Raw genomic sequence first — 15,338 nt, 5'->3', positions numbered from 1 at the left:
ATAAATTCACGGACACAGCTGTGCTAAGGACTAAGTCACTCAGGCTTCTGGCTGCTCATGTAGGACGATTCTTATTTCCTTTTCAGTAGTTACTTAAATACTAACAAACACCTACAATGGGGTCTTGACAGAAAACAAGGGTTCAATAAACATTTGTTGACTAAATGAATGGACCAATCAACCAATCAACTGATGAAAAAATTGGTGAGTTTGCAAATGTTTATAAATACTTGTAGATCTGGACTAGAATGACATTTTTCCAAGGTAAATTCCAATAAATAATAATCGTGTGAAGTAGAAGTGGTATCATAATCTGTTATAGTTTCTTAACAAGGCTACACTTGAATGAATACTCAATAAAAATTTACCGATGGAATCAAATTATATTAGTTATACAAGGTTAACATTTACAGCTTTATCTATACAATAGCTTTGTAGAAGTGTATCTCCCCTGAAAAAAGAAAATTTTAAATATGAAGACAGAACCAAAGTGAAAACTTTAGCAAAAAAAAAAAAAAAATGCACATTTCCTGGGCAAAGTATTCAGCTTTCCTTCAGAAAAGTGATAGTCTACAGATCCACCCACTCCTCTTGCACTGACTTTTATCTAGTGTTACCCTTTGGCTTAGACTCTTAGCTAAACATATGCTAGGCTGGAAAGTCTTGTTCTAGCAATAACAACAACAAAAACCAATCTTCTGCCCCACAACAGAAAATGGTAAAGAAGGTTTGTTTTGAGAGCCAAACCCTGAGACAACTGACTGTCTGCGTTTGGTACCTTCCTTCCTCAGTAACTCAGAGCTTCTATTATCTATATGCCATTATTAGTCTCAAAGTTTCTAATATGGGAAGCTGGCGTATCTTCCTGACAGCAAACTCTGCCACTCCTGTACTGTATACTAAGCGGCTGCATGTCTATGCTGAGTAGGAAACTCTAAAGCCTTCCTACTGCTGGAGGTCTCAAGGAGGAACCTCTTCCTAGGACACACACTGACTCAAAGCATTTGGAACCCAGCAATCTCCGCACCTGCTCCAGGGCCCCACATTATTTTGCAGAGCAGGCCCATCTTGTGGACAGACAGCCTACACTGCTCTGCTGGAAGGTGAAATGGCTATGCAATGTGGCAGTTGTGAATGTTCCCAAATGCCTGGAACGTTTAAGTATCCAATTTTCTATGTGTTAAGCAACAAGTATTTTCTGACCAAATTTGGTGGAATATACATGTGCAAGTCTTAGTAACAGAGAAAAAAATAACAGACTTAAATGGAGTAGAATTCTCAAGACTCCTCTGGTAAGGGTTACTGCCAGAGTCACTAGGAGTTTGGGACCAGTTAGCAAAGCCAGCAGGGTGGCAGAACTCACTGTTATAGAAATTCTGCTCATGCCAGCTATCAAGGGAGAAGCGAAGCCTTCTCATTCTGCATTTTGACCCATGAGTGGGCCACCTTGTATTTAACTAGAAAATGAAGTGAAGTGACTGAGCTGATTTTTCTTACTGAAAATAGATTATAAACATACAGATACGTTCCTTATTATCGTTTTCAAAAATTTCAACCATATTAATGTCTCAACCTTAATACATGGAAGAGTTTGCTCATCTCTACAGCTGATCTACTATTTTATTGCAAGTTTCAGGTTAATATGGTGGCACAGTCTGTCCACCCATCCCAGTGACACACATTGCTGGCAAATGTCTCAGTCTTTTAGGGTAGGAAACTATAAAATTATAATGCATTCCTACCTACCAGGAAAATACTCTCAATTAAGAACAGTTCCATAGTAGCATAGATTGCACAATTGCCATGCCAAATAGCCAATCGGAGTGGGGGGGGTAGATTTTAGATGAATGATTTGAGATTGGGCAACAGAGGTCAAAATTAGTCAAACTTCTCTTTGTGGCCCACAATCCTAGAGATTAATAATTACAAGTGTGTTAATGAGGCCCTATCTTGTCCCATTTTGAATGTGGCAGTTGGGTGCTAAAGAATAATGAAATGAAGTTAAAAGAGAAGGGAGATTTTTGGAGAACCAATACATGATGATAGATTAATCTCAACTACCGTCTCCACGCCTTTCACTAGTGAGTTCTGCTTACTCTCTCTCTCCCTCTCTCTCTCTCTCTCTCTCTCTGTCTCGCTCTCTCGCTCTCCCCCTCCCTCCCCCAGAAGACAACGGGAGAACACAAAGACAAGTTTAAGAGGCTATAATTTGCTATCAGTTGACCAAGAAACCTTGTTATTAAACACTAAATAAATTATTCACTTTGATCCCAACTGGCAATAGAGGAAAACCCAGCTTCTGAGAGGTACTGACGCACAGCTGCAGGACTCAAGTTTCCTCCTGACGTGGGAAGGCTCCACAGAATCTGACTCAGTTCTTGAGCACCACTGCTGAACCGCCAGGAAGCTAGCTGAAACCAAACCTGCCTTCCAAGCACTCAATCAAAGAACAGCGAAATGGTGTACACACTTCCTTTGTTTAATCAACCTCAGGAGAGAGACAGACAATTCCTATTGATAAAACTGGCTGGTTCTGGGCAGTCTGGTCAACCACAACCTCTCCGTGGCTCCTCCTCTCAACGTTTCTTTGTCTGGCCTGTTTCTGCACAAATGCATCTGCGATGCTCCGCAGTGAATAAAGAGGACTCCCAGGCTCCACCGTACAGGAAGGAAGACGAAGCCCCTGGTACCGCAACTACTGTGCACTGGGCTCGGCACTCAGATTGTGCACACATTCAACGGTTGCACAGAAACAACAAAAATTACTTCAAGCCTAATACCTTATATTTAGCCTCAAAGTGAAGAACTTTATTTCCTCTTTTTAAGCTAAAATGTTACTGAAAACAAACTTTTCTCAACTAGCTGCTTCGGAACAATATACTGTATTATGAAGCTTCATACATTTTAAATGTTTTGAAATCCTGACAGGACGAAGTCCCCGCCTCTTCCTTTCCATTTCCAAGCTGAAGCTGGTCTCTTCCTCTTCCCGGCTTTCCTGCATCAAGAAGCGGTGCTGGGCGGAAGGAGCCATGTGAAAGTGCATACGAAGAAGGGTCCTGAACAAGCTGCCTTGGGCCGCAGGCGGCACTGCCCAGCAAGGCTCTAGCTGCTGCTTCTGCGGTCCCTGCTGGGTGTCCAGCGTCGGGCAGGGCCAGGCCAGAACCAGAACAGCAGAAAGGACTGTACCACGGGTCTCCTCGAAACATGCTATGAAAAAGGTGCAGCGAGAACCAAGTCCCTGTGCATTCTTAGTCACAATGTGGGTAGAAGAACCCACTCAGTTCCTCCCTTTGGTATTAAATAACAGTTTTAAAAAAGCTTTTTAGAAACAAAGCAAACACACGGTAGGACTGGAAATGTGAACCATCCCAGGGCAGTTGTCCACTGCAATCAGTTCCATCCCTAGTCATAAATAAATAATCTCTTTCCTGGTCTGACTGCCACGCCAGGATCAATATCTCTTAACATCTTACTTATTTTATTACTGCTTTTGGTTTTCTGGGACTGATTGAAAGTTGCTCAGAGGAAATCTTTGGTTTTGCTTAAGTGTCCGTGACATTTAATCATGACTTTCCTTGCAGTTTAATTCCAACCAGTCAATCAGTTAATCCACTTCGATTGATTCTGGGCTCTCGGTTATTGGCTTGCACTCATTGGGCATCCGCTGGTGTCGGCTCAGCTGGGTGGCCTGTGTGAAGCTCCTCTCACACCTCTCGCACCTGGTGGAGGCAAGAGAGAAAATTGAGACCAGGGAGCAGAGCCCGAGGGTGATGGGCTTCCTCTCATCCTGCCTAATCAGAACAGACACTCCAAAGTGGCTTCAGATTTTACCGGCTCAAGAGGTTTAATTGGTGGCTCCTTCCAAGGCTGGATGCCTGGGATGGGACAAAGCCCGTCTGATGCAGAACAGAGGGATCTGTCAATAGGCAGGGGGAAGGTGATTTCTCCAGAGAGCCCTGTCCTGCTGCCGCTCTGATCACTGTCAGTTCAAATAGATAAAGAACAAAAAGAGATTTTTAGGAGTGAGCCATCAAAGAAGCAGCTTGTCTGCAGTTTTCTGCTCTGTAACCCCAAAGAGAAATTGATGACAAATAGAATTTCACCTGCTGCTAATTTAAAACCTAGAATTCTACACCCCTCAGCACAACAGCAAGGAGCGATCACCCTGGAATCTGGAGAGGAGTGGAAGTAACGCGCTCGTACGCAGTGACCACGAGGGTGGATGTAGGCGGCTGCTGTTTTGCAAAGGCTGGGCAGTGTCACAGTCCAACTACACAAGGACCAACACAAGCTCCAGAAGCAGGTTTTGCGTCAGGGTGGGCACTCAGAGAAACTGGCAACAGTGAACGCGTGCTTGAAGAGGTTCATCCCTACAGGAAGGAAGTGCAAACACTGCATGTGTGACCAAGGTCTTAGAGGAGAAAACTGCCTTTATACTTCAAGACTACCGCTTACTTAACTCAAAAGAGAAGGAGAGGCAGGAGAGCATGACGAAAGGAAAGGAGGGAGGAAGGTTGACTGTTATCTAGGGTCCATCCCCGCCTCTCACATGACCCTCACTGGCTAACTTATACCTACTTAGTCTACAAAACACAGCACGTCCAGCCTGGTGGTGGCTCTGGCTTTGTCGTGGTGGTGGTGGCTCCCGGTTGGTTGGCGTGGCTGTGCACACACCACACGTGAACTGCAGCATCAGGCTGGGCACAGACAGGGACTTCTCTGTCTCCACTTTGCTCCAATGGGCTGCCTGGAGCACTCACCAGCACTTGTCAGGGCCCAGCGCTCACCTCAACCAGCCCCTTATACACCTGAAGCTTCCAGAGGAGCTTCAGATAGTTATTTTCTTTAAAATATTACCACCTCCAGTTCTCAGGTCCCTAAGCCACCAGGGCTGTGAAACGGGCACAAGGGAAAGTCACCACTGCCCCACACAGACGAGGAATCTAGGGCACTGCTCTCTGACAAGCAGTCCTCTCTTTCTCCCCCTTAGAAATCACAGAAGGGTCCTGCCATAGACAGGTCCCTGCAGGAACACAGCAGCTGTCGGGCTGGGGTACTGCATGTCTGCAGACGGCAGAACACTGCAGTGTGGATTTTCTGGGCTTCTGTGCCGGCTCAGTGTGTCGGGGAAGAAGGGGAGTTTCTGTAATTGTCTTTCAGGGAATATTTTTAAGCGGCCTGTTCCACTGTTAAAAACTGCACTGTGATCTTGACAAATGTATAATGTCAGCTTTAATGTATCAGGCCTATCAGTTCAATGAAAATAACTCAGAAGTATTGATCACCTAATGATTTCTGGTGTATTCATTAACGTCCACGGGCAGCTCATCCCCTCTCTATAGCTCTTGGAGTGCTGATGACATGTTAGCAAACCGCTGATTGTTTATTAGAAAACTGATTAGTTACTGGGTTGGTGTGTCAAAATATACTACCTTTCACTGCCTGATAAACTTTCAAATTATTATATTCCTTTTTTTAATTTTGAAGCTCTAGAATCAATTTCAAAGAGAGCAGAACAGTTGAAAGGTGTGAGGAACAGTTTACCTGGGTCGTGGGGCACGCAGTACTTCACATAAGACGAGAGATAGTGTGTCTATATAACATTTAAATATTCATGTTGGACAGAGACATTAAGAGCAAAATTACATCCTTCCTCTCATGTTTGCCTAAATGTCTCACAGAAAGTGTATAGTATTCATATGTATGGAGCAGTTTGTTATAATAGGACATTTTTCTGATATGTGAGATGAATTTTAAAAAAACTTCTCAGATTTTTCTGGTAGGAAAATCACTCCTGAAAAATCATCTCTAGTACTATCTTCTCACTAAGTATAAGAAAAATTAATGCAGAGGTATAGACATCTGCCAGAATTTCAACCCTATTCCCAGGATGTTCCCCTTCTTGAAGAAAATGGAATACTAGAAATACTGCCTATATGGTTTGGGAATTATACAAATATTAATTTGTATATCTGAGAGGTAAAGACAGTTATTACTTTTTTAAAATAAGTGAATGGCCTTGGTTTTATGTTCATCACCTTAAGTTTTAGAGCAGTCCCCTCCACAAAACATTTTCACAGCTTCATAGAACTAATTCAGTTTAAGTAACCTGGTTCTGGGAGGTCAACGTTGAACCTTGGTGATTTGGTGTTTTTAATTAACCCTGAATTAGTCTCAGAGAAGTGATAGGGCGTGCGCATCTCTAAGCCTGGACTTCATGCATTCACTGCAGCAGGATAAGGAGGAGAGAAAAATGCAGGGAATGAGGCAAGAGGAAAGAAATGCTTTTGCACACAGGGGTTCTTCAACATCCATGCTGATGTCACAGCCTCAAAGGGAACACTGCAGGAACATGCGAGTAGAAAGTCTTTCTACTGGAGTAAGAGTCTGAATTAGGCTCATTTCCTTTTCTGTTTCAGATATCCTGCTTTCCTCTGTGACAGCTGACTGAATGATACATACAGAGAGCTTAACAAACAACGTAAAGTTCTGTGTAGCTCATGAACCATGTAAAGTAAATGTAAAGTTCTGTGTAACAGACAGAACATCTCCAAGAAGCTTCCTATGCATCTGCAACATGTCACAAAACACTTCCTGAACTGGACCAAAACATGCAGGGCTTCATATCTGTGACATGCTCAATACATACTTACTGATTTGTTGTTTGGATTTGCTTTGATTTTGTGTAGATCTTGCTCAAGTATTAGACATCCTTTAGAATTTCCTTTGATTTCTTTATACTGAGACAAACTGCCTTTACTTGAGGCAAAAACACAGAGGCAAGTATTTCCCCTTCCTCCTAAAAAGGATGGAAAAGCCACCCTAGCGAAAGTGCTGGCCTGCTCACCAGAATCCTGTGCTTGGAAGCCAGGCAGAGAGCAGCCCACAAAGGTCCTCCCAGGGAGAGACGGGCTCTCCACCTGAAACCCTGCGAGAGTGCACTGCGTGATAGACAGAAGGGCTCCTTGTTGAAAGGGCAGTTTTTAAGCTGCCATCTGCCCCCTGCCACGCAGTAAAGTGCTTGCCTGGTCCTTGCTGTTACATGAAACGATGTCTTGCTTTTTGCTGTTTGCTCTCCATGAGTTCCAGTCTCACAGGATGAACTGAAAGCAGTATCTTTGTTCTTATCTCAGATTTTTCAGTTTTCCTACATCTTCCTTCATTGTAGGAATTTTAAGTCCACAGCCTACGTTAGCTGTCAACAGGCCCCTGCTCTTCCTAGAACTTGAGAGATGGAGACCTCCAGTGGGATTTCAGCTCACCAGACTGTGAGGCAAAGCCTGGAATAGGTTCTAACCTCTTCATGCCAAATCTTCTCCAGCCTTCTTTGGATGCCAGTCATCTTGATCTGCCTCCAAAACCCACTTCTCAGCAGAGGACTTTTGAACTTGGAAAGGCTTTCCCTTGACGTGGCAGGCTCAGCCTCAGCGGACCTGGGGACCCCTGGAGGTCTCCTGAGCGATGGAGGCGGGAGCAGCAGTTTGAGGACTGAGCCATTTGGGCCATCTATTTCTGCCCTGGTGTACAGTTTGGGCTTGTGCATCTTTGTGATTCTTCTTCCCTGCAGTATTGTTTAAGCCAGTACCCATTAGCTGAAGTAGTAAATGTAACTGTTGTGATGAAACCCTTTTTATTGACTGGTATGCAACGAAAGTTTTTTTTGACTGTTTGTTTTATAAGCTTATAAAAGGCTATCTTTATAATATTTACAAATGTCCATGGCTTAGATATCCATGAGCTATGGTTGGAAGAGTCCCAAAACTCCCTTGGGACAGTTCAATCCTGAAAGACCTGATTGTATATACTAAAGGATTTAACTTTCCATTTCCTAGAAGATGTTTAAATTTTGCGCTTTCAAAATAAGCATGCACTCAGCTCTCCCCTGGAATACATACTTGACAAATTAAAAAGCGAAATACTGCAACACGTGGCTATCTCCACAGAGCAGGAGCCCAGTGAATGACAACATGCACGAAGAATCCAGCCTTCCTGGTTTCCTGCATTTTGTTTTTCCCAGATGAAATTAGGTTTAGCTACCAATTAAAAAAAAAACTGTAGGAAAAGGGGAACGATGCAACCACTAAAGCGTGTCAAATATTAATCTGATGAATTAAAAGTAAGCCAAGATGGCAACACTATTGGAAACATGACAAAAACAGGATGTTACAGAAAAAACGGAGTGGAGTCAACGAGGTTACACATAAGTAACACCGTAACATTAATAGAAATCTATTTCCCATTTTGACCCTGGAACCTCTTCAATTAATTACTAAAATCTATTTACACAGCAACAAGATAAAAATCAATCTTGTTCCTGGCACTATATCTATCTGGCTGCCCTCTCTAATATAACAGACACGCACCTGTTTTTGAAAGCTCTTACTCAAAGGCACAAGACATGTGCCACTGACACTTCTACCCCAGAGTAGTGGTGAAAACCAGAATCTGTGAACTCTTTGGGCACTGGGCCTGGGGCTGATGGCAGAGTCGCCCAGGCAGGACACACATGATAGAGATAAGGAACTCCTAAGACTGAGGTAAGGGTAAGGGTGAACTCGGGAGGACTGAGAAAGCTGCCCTCTTGGACCATGGCAGCCCCAGGACACAGCTTGGTGGATACATGGCAGGCCCAATTGTAGACCCCATCCTACTCCCTTAGCCAGATTCCCTGATGCAGGGAACAAGTTGTGCCTATGTACACAAACAAAAATTATACTGTTTTTAGTATTAAAACCAATTAAATCATGATGGAGAGTAGTTAAAAATGATAAATAGAGGTAACCAATTCTCAGGGAGGTAAGCAAAGATGATGGATGACCTTTTATGAGCTCCTCCCACTACTAACTGGACCCAGACCGGCAGGACTTGCCACCCCAAGCTGCACCTGTCCTCAGGTGGAGGAGGGCCCCTCCATCTGCAGAGGGAAAACAATGAGTCCAGAGTCTCTGGGAAGACCTCTTGGCTCAGGCTGAGCAAAGGGATCTATTTCCTGTTGCCTGAATCCTTTCATCTCTTGCTTGATCTTGTTCCACCGAAGGTAAACAAAGCTATACATCTACGCCTTTTTAATTATCCTTCTCAAATGGGGGAAGCCAGTACAGTAAATAAATGAAGACATATTTTAGAAGGTCGAAAGGAAAAGAGTTCAGCACACAGAAACTAAAACCTGCTCTGAGACCACCAGCTTGTGATGCACTGGCTTCCCTCCCAAGCCTTTCCCCATGCTGTTTTGAATAAAAATCCCTCCTTGTCGTTGTCTGTCTGGAAGCCCCTTCTTATTCTTTAAAACACACCTTATAAACATCATCTCCCATAGAGCACTGATTACTTCTCTACTACTCTCACACTGTGTACAGATGTCTTATTGCTTCACTTTTCACTTTATGTTACAATATTCATTTATTAATTGGGCTTCTACCACTAAATCTAAGGTCATCACCTGTGTATCTCTTGTGTCTAGCAAGGTGTCCAGCATAAAAGTAAGTGCTCCATAAATATTTTCTGAGTAAATGAACACATACATAATTGAATGAGTGAAAGAACAAATGAACCATTGAATGAACAGGCCATATGGCATGATTCAGATGTCCACTGTTTTGGTGACTGTGCTGTATGTTGAGACACACTTTTTTACTCAGGGGTCCTTACCTTCCTAAAACCCTTTCAGCTCTTTCCACATTTCCTGAACCTCCAAAAATTCAACATGCCCTCTGTTTGGTCTTGCTTTTCTTTTTTCACCAACATGGCAGTTTTGAGAGTGTACACTAAACAGTCACAAACTGGCTGCTATAAGAAGTTCAAACTCTTTAATACACAGAAAAGAAGAGGAAATAGTTCACCAGAATCTTGAAGTGTTCACATACCCCAAAGAAGGTTATTTAGAAGTCCTAAGCTTATAACCAACCTTCTGAAGACCATAGTATCTACTGATAGCAATGAGAGTACTGTGTGGCTCCTAGATAAAACTTAGAAGCACAGACCCTCAGCAACTGGCAAGAACATTAGCAGGATTTACTCATATCTCCTTATTTCACTGACAGTGACTTAGATCTTCTGTCCAATGTAAAACATACACATGGTTTCCTTGAGCACTTGTTTGGAGATTCTGGTAGGGGAGCACAGATACTCCTATACCCTTGACCGAAAGAACAGTCCTCCTCTAGCAGGGTGGTCGTCATCCTTGACTGAGTGCACAGCCTCAGGAGGAATGCACATGGAGTGGGAGGGGGGAAGGCACGTCTACTAGCCAGCCAGATCGGCCAAATGCACCCTGGCTCTCAATGGGTGACACGCCGCAGCCAGACCCTCCTCACACCCAGTATACAGGTTTGAAGAATTCACCTCCCAAATGTTAGCCTCTAAGTCAGGAGAGCTTTTGGCAGCCTCGGTAGGGGCCTTCCAGGAGCCTTTGCCACTTCCTGGCTAAGCTGGGCAGTGCTCTGCCACCAACGCACCTGCCAGTTCTCAGGAGCGGGTACAAGAAGAGGGCTGGTGGCTGCTGCTACTTACTTGAAGGGCTTTTCTCCAGTGTGGGTTCGGATGTGATTGTTGAGGGTGGTGGCCCCGGCAAAGGCACGACCACAGTAGCCGCACTTGAAAGGCCGGTCACTGGAGTGAGTGACCACGTGGTTCCTCAGTTCTGAAGGCTGGGAAAAGGACTGGGAGCAGTGGCCACACTGGTAGGGTCTGAAACAAATAAAGAGACTGCCTGGTCATCACTTTCCACACTGGCCAGAGAAGTCAGAATCACCACCCTGCTAGAGGAGGCCAAAACTTTTGGGACATCCCACACTTTTTAAAACTGAGCGTAGAGCTGGGGCCACCGGGCTCCCACTACTTGTTGCCACAAAAACAAGTCCTAAAACTGCTGAGACACTTTAATTCCCAAAGCAAGGCTCTCTCCCAGTATCAATCATACCATTTCAAGGACCCCTACCTTCTTATCTTTATCTCCCTCTAGGCAAATATTCATGTATTTTCGTAAGCCTTCAAAGCCCAAACTCAATTAAGCAGAATGTTACAAAATAAAATACAGACTTGTCTCCTACGCTTTCGTGGCATTCTCAACTTTTCAAAGTCCTTCAAAATCAATTATCTAGTTTAATCTTTACAGTAATCCTCTGAGACAGGGAAAGCAGGTGTTATTATCTCTGTCAGTTCAGAAAACTGAAGACAAACCGTCCTCCCCAGACATTAGCTGTTGATTCCAAGGTCATCCCGGGGCATCTGGATCTTAATTCTAAGTGTCACGTAAACATGGAGACATGGGAGCAAACTGCACATGTATTTTAAGAAAAACTACACTTTCTTGGGGTCCGTACCTCAACCACTGGTGCTGCACAGATGAACACAAATGTGCACCCGGATATGTCTCTTTGTAGAAGAATCCTTGCTTCTACTTACCACCCCCTCCAAATATTTATCCACTGAGTCTTTTTCTTGAGCCTCAGCTCCCCAGCTTAATCTGGTCTGGAGGAGCGATTTCCTGCAGCACAGAAATGACGGGATGTCGCTGTGCTTGCAGAAGAAGTGGTGCAAAGGCAGATGGGAGGAAGTCGTGACAAATACCTGATAATTAGCAAGATTACCGGAGCACATTCTTCCCTGCTCATGAGAAATAAATCAATTTTTGTTTTCATAAAATAGATTAAATTTCTGTCTTCTCTACAGAAGTTCTTCTGCCTACTTAAGCAGAATCTGGTGAGTGATATAAAACCTGAGGAGTTTTCCCTATTCGAAGATATTTCATATCATTCTTTGACAGGGCTCTAATTTGTTTATCAAATTTTTTGTTCAGAAAATTAAGAATCTGTCATGAAGGATATTAACAGCACTCACTACGCCCTGGTTTGTGGCCCAGACACTTCTGCCTGCACTTAGAAAGCCAAAGGCAAGAGCAGACTTAATTGCTCTACCTTTAACAAATGCATATGTGCCAATGACCAGAAACCAAAAGGAAGGACTAGGAGACAGTGGTGACCGAGCGGGCACAACAATTCAATTAGGTGCAAAATAAAGTGCACCCTCTCATTTGTCAAGTGAGGGGCTTAATTGTGGCTATTTGCCTCACTGAACACAAATACTATTATTTTACCAGGCTTCAGCACACTGAGCACTGATTGTAGAATTTTTTAGCTTGATTAATAGTCCAGGATTGGTCAATAACTCAATACTATACAATTTTAATTACTTACACTTAGAAATCTATCTAACTGCTTTAAAACAAGTTTCAAAGAAATATATAAGAGTCCTTGGTAAGCAGTTTATCAATCCTGACAAATCACACATGCATTTTATTACAATTATAAAATAATGGTTTGAAAGCCATTAAAATTGTATGTAGATGAAAATGCCCTCCTGCCAAATCTGTTTGGGTAGTAAATGTTAACCTTAAAATGATTCATCAAGAAATAATCTCTCAGGGTTAAATTTTTAAAATGCTATTGAAGATTATAAACAAAATAATATATTAATATATGCTATATCCACTAACAATTGATTTTCTAATAGTGAAGGGACCATTAACATTTATTAGCCTCTGGTTATCTATTTTTAATAGCTATCACTATAAACAATAAACCACTAAATAAAACCAATTAATCTTTTCTTTTTTCCTAACTCTGCTGTCAAAAGTTGGGATGATTTGTTTTCCATAGTCGGAAGTCAATCCATCCTTCTTATGTTCATAGTCACTGTGGCAAAGACTTACACACCAAAGAATGGAAATGACATGGAGAAGAAGCTTAGGCAGCATTCTTCCATCAAGGTAACACCAAGAAAAGGCAAACAGGATTCTAAAACATCACCTTCACCCAGCAGCAGCCAAACAGGCATTTCCTAGGGATCCACTGATCAATGTAGCATAGTTTTGAAATCTTGCAGAATTTTGCTTGGGTGACCGAAGAGTCTAGAACAGGGGCTATAGGACAGGGGAGTGTCCTTCACCCTCTGAGCCCGATCAGCTGTGGGGCTTAGACAAGTAACTCAGCTTCCTTGACCTGTGCTTTCTCATTGGTCTGCAAAGGACACTGGACTGAGCCAGATCTCTCTCACATCACTTCTGCCTTGTTCCTGCCTTTGAAAAACTGACAAATGTGTCTGGCTGAGGATCTGTCCAATATATAACCTTATAAGACACAGCATAGCCAACATGATCTCCATCTTGTGTTGTGTATGCTGGCCAGCTCTCTGGACATGGAGCTTTGTGTGTGTGTATGCGTGTGTGTGTGTGTGTGTGAGAGAGAGAGAGAGAGAGAGAGAGAGAGAGAGAGAGAACATATACATGTTCACTAGAATGTAGAAAAGTTTAGCGTACTGGGAAAAGGCTGAGAATTTCAAGCAACAAAATGTAGTACCCAAACCTTATTTTAGTTAATTTCAAAAAGCAAAAAGAAAATCCATATTCCTTCATTCATAGATACCTTGAAAAACAAGATGTCAGATCATCTGAACACATTGTTTTCCAGAGCCTGATTTATGCAGACGTTAGAACCTCAGTCCCTCATCTGCTGCTGTAACAATGTCTCTCTCAGTCTAGAAATTTATAGAAAGTTAGCATCAGAAGGTACAGGAGTTACACAGCTAGTAGATGAGATTCCTTTAAATTTTCTTTTCCTGTATTTTCAGTATTCTCTTGAAAATAAACAGGAAGTAATTTTAAAATGGATCATGTGCCAAGGGTTTAATCTAAGGTCACAAGAATACATTCAAGATAGATCTACCTCTGAAGTAAGCTGTAGAAGACACTGTCACCACTCCAGGACCACAGACATCAGCACTTATTTTCTAATAAGTGGACAGAAGGACGTGTGTGTATTTCTATCAGCACGCCCACCTCCACATCTCTCACTTCAAACGGAGGCCTCTAGGAAGCAGAATTAGTTGCCACCAGTCAGCTTTCTATTCTGATAACTAACACTTCCATTAACTCTTTCAAAGTCTGGCAAAAAGATAATTTATTAAACTTTGAACATAATCTACTTTAACTCCAAAGTCTTGTCTCCCTTTGATGTGTCATACCAGGAGAAGTACATAAAGATTGACATCTATGGGCCCTGGGCTTAGCTTTACTTTCTCTAGGATCTTACATCTTTGTATCCAGTAACCTTCTTTAAAGTACTTTATTCTCTCAACTTATCTTTGCATCTCACTGTTCTCAAAGCAAACACGGGGAGATCACATCTCATAACCACAGGTACTTTGTGACGGTGTTTCCCAGTTACAGAGATATCCTGCATCCTAGTTATCCAGTAGAGCAACCACTAGCCACACAGAACAGTTTCGTACTTGAAACATGGCTAGTGGACTTGAGACACTGAAATACTATTTTACTGAATTTTGACTAAATTTAGTTCCAACACAGCAATATTAAACTTGGTGAAAAACTAGAATGTTTTCTACTCTTGCTGTAAAAAAAAGACTGAAAACAAAGAAAATGTGGATGAACTTAGCATCTATCAATGCTGCCAACAGTTTAAGCAGAAAGAAAGCAGTAAGACAATTTTGTACATCCCTGGCATTCCCTGTCACTGGCAGCTCCTCTGCCAAAGATTACGCCAGTAAAATGTGCAATTCATTTGCTTAGAATCTGTAATTGGTTTGGTGTACACATAGAGAAAGGATGAAACATTTAACAAAATTAAGTGTGCTTTGGTTTCACATTATTAATCCTTCTTTGATTTTTCTTTCATGGCATGAAAGCCTCCAGGACAAAAGTTGTTCATTTAGGGCTACATTCTCTCCGTGCTCCACGTCAGCCAAAGTGCAGATCTCCTACAACTTCAAAGGGGCCCCACAAGTCACTGCTGGTTGTGCAGAGAGAGTAAAGAACCTAGCTCTATGTAAGGAAAAGATTCAGGAAAGTGACCAAAGTGCAGAATCAAAAAGTCTGTAGAACACCGGAAACCAGAAAGAAGTTAACCTTCACATTTAGGCAGGGGAGGGGAGAGAACACTGGAATACAAAACACCGATACATTCCCACATGTGATTATGGTAATGGATCGTCCAGTTACAGACAGTGATTCTTAAGGCACAAATGTGAACAGCTGACCAGTAGGCCCAGGTTCTGCACAAATAACCAAAAAGGAGAAAGCACAAGAAGGATGTTAAATAATGAGACAAACTGTACAGACACTTCATGTGACAACTGAACATATTCACCAGGAAATAACCCACAGTGGCTAACAGCTATGCCGACTCCTTTATGGGACCATTGTGTTTCTGCAGCAGGAAACAGAAAAGGGACTCTTAACTCCTGGTCCAAGCGGAAGTGGGTCAAGCTGCCTTGGCCTGGGCGATAAGCTTTATGTAAAAACTGAAATGTTTACAAATAAACAT

At 42.6% G+C, this 15,338-nt stretch overlaps 1 protein-coding gene across 1 annotated transcript in view; it reads right to left on the bottom strand.

Moving 5' to 3' along the window:
* Positions 1 to 205: 205 nt before the first annotated feature.
* LOC102022006 (putative histone-lysine N-methyltransferase PRDM6) overlaps positions 206 to 15,338 on the bottom strand; it is a gene marked incomplete at its 5' end in the record, with an annotated part of 85,524 nt that continues 70,391 nt past the window's right edge. Inside the window, 2 exon segments of the mRNA XM_013507093.1 lie at positions 206 to 3,719; positions 10,510 to 10,686. Coding sequence (XP_013362547.1) covers positions 3,605 to 3,719; positions 10,510 to 10,686 — 292 coding nt within the window.

The sequence above is a fragment of the Chinchilla lanigera genome, unplaced genomic scaffold (genome assembly GCF_000276665.1).
Source record: "Chinchilla lanigera isolate Chin_1 unplaced genomic scaffold, ChiLan1.0 scaffold00120, whole genome shotgun sequence".
NCBI classification, from domain to species: domain Eukaryota; kingdom Metazoa; phylum Chordata; class Mammalia; order Rodentia; family Chinchillidae; genus Chinchilla; species Chinchilla lanigera.
The sequence above is the reverse complement of the archived record's forward strand: the minus strand, read 5'-3'. Positions and strand labels throughout refer to the sequence as shown.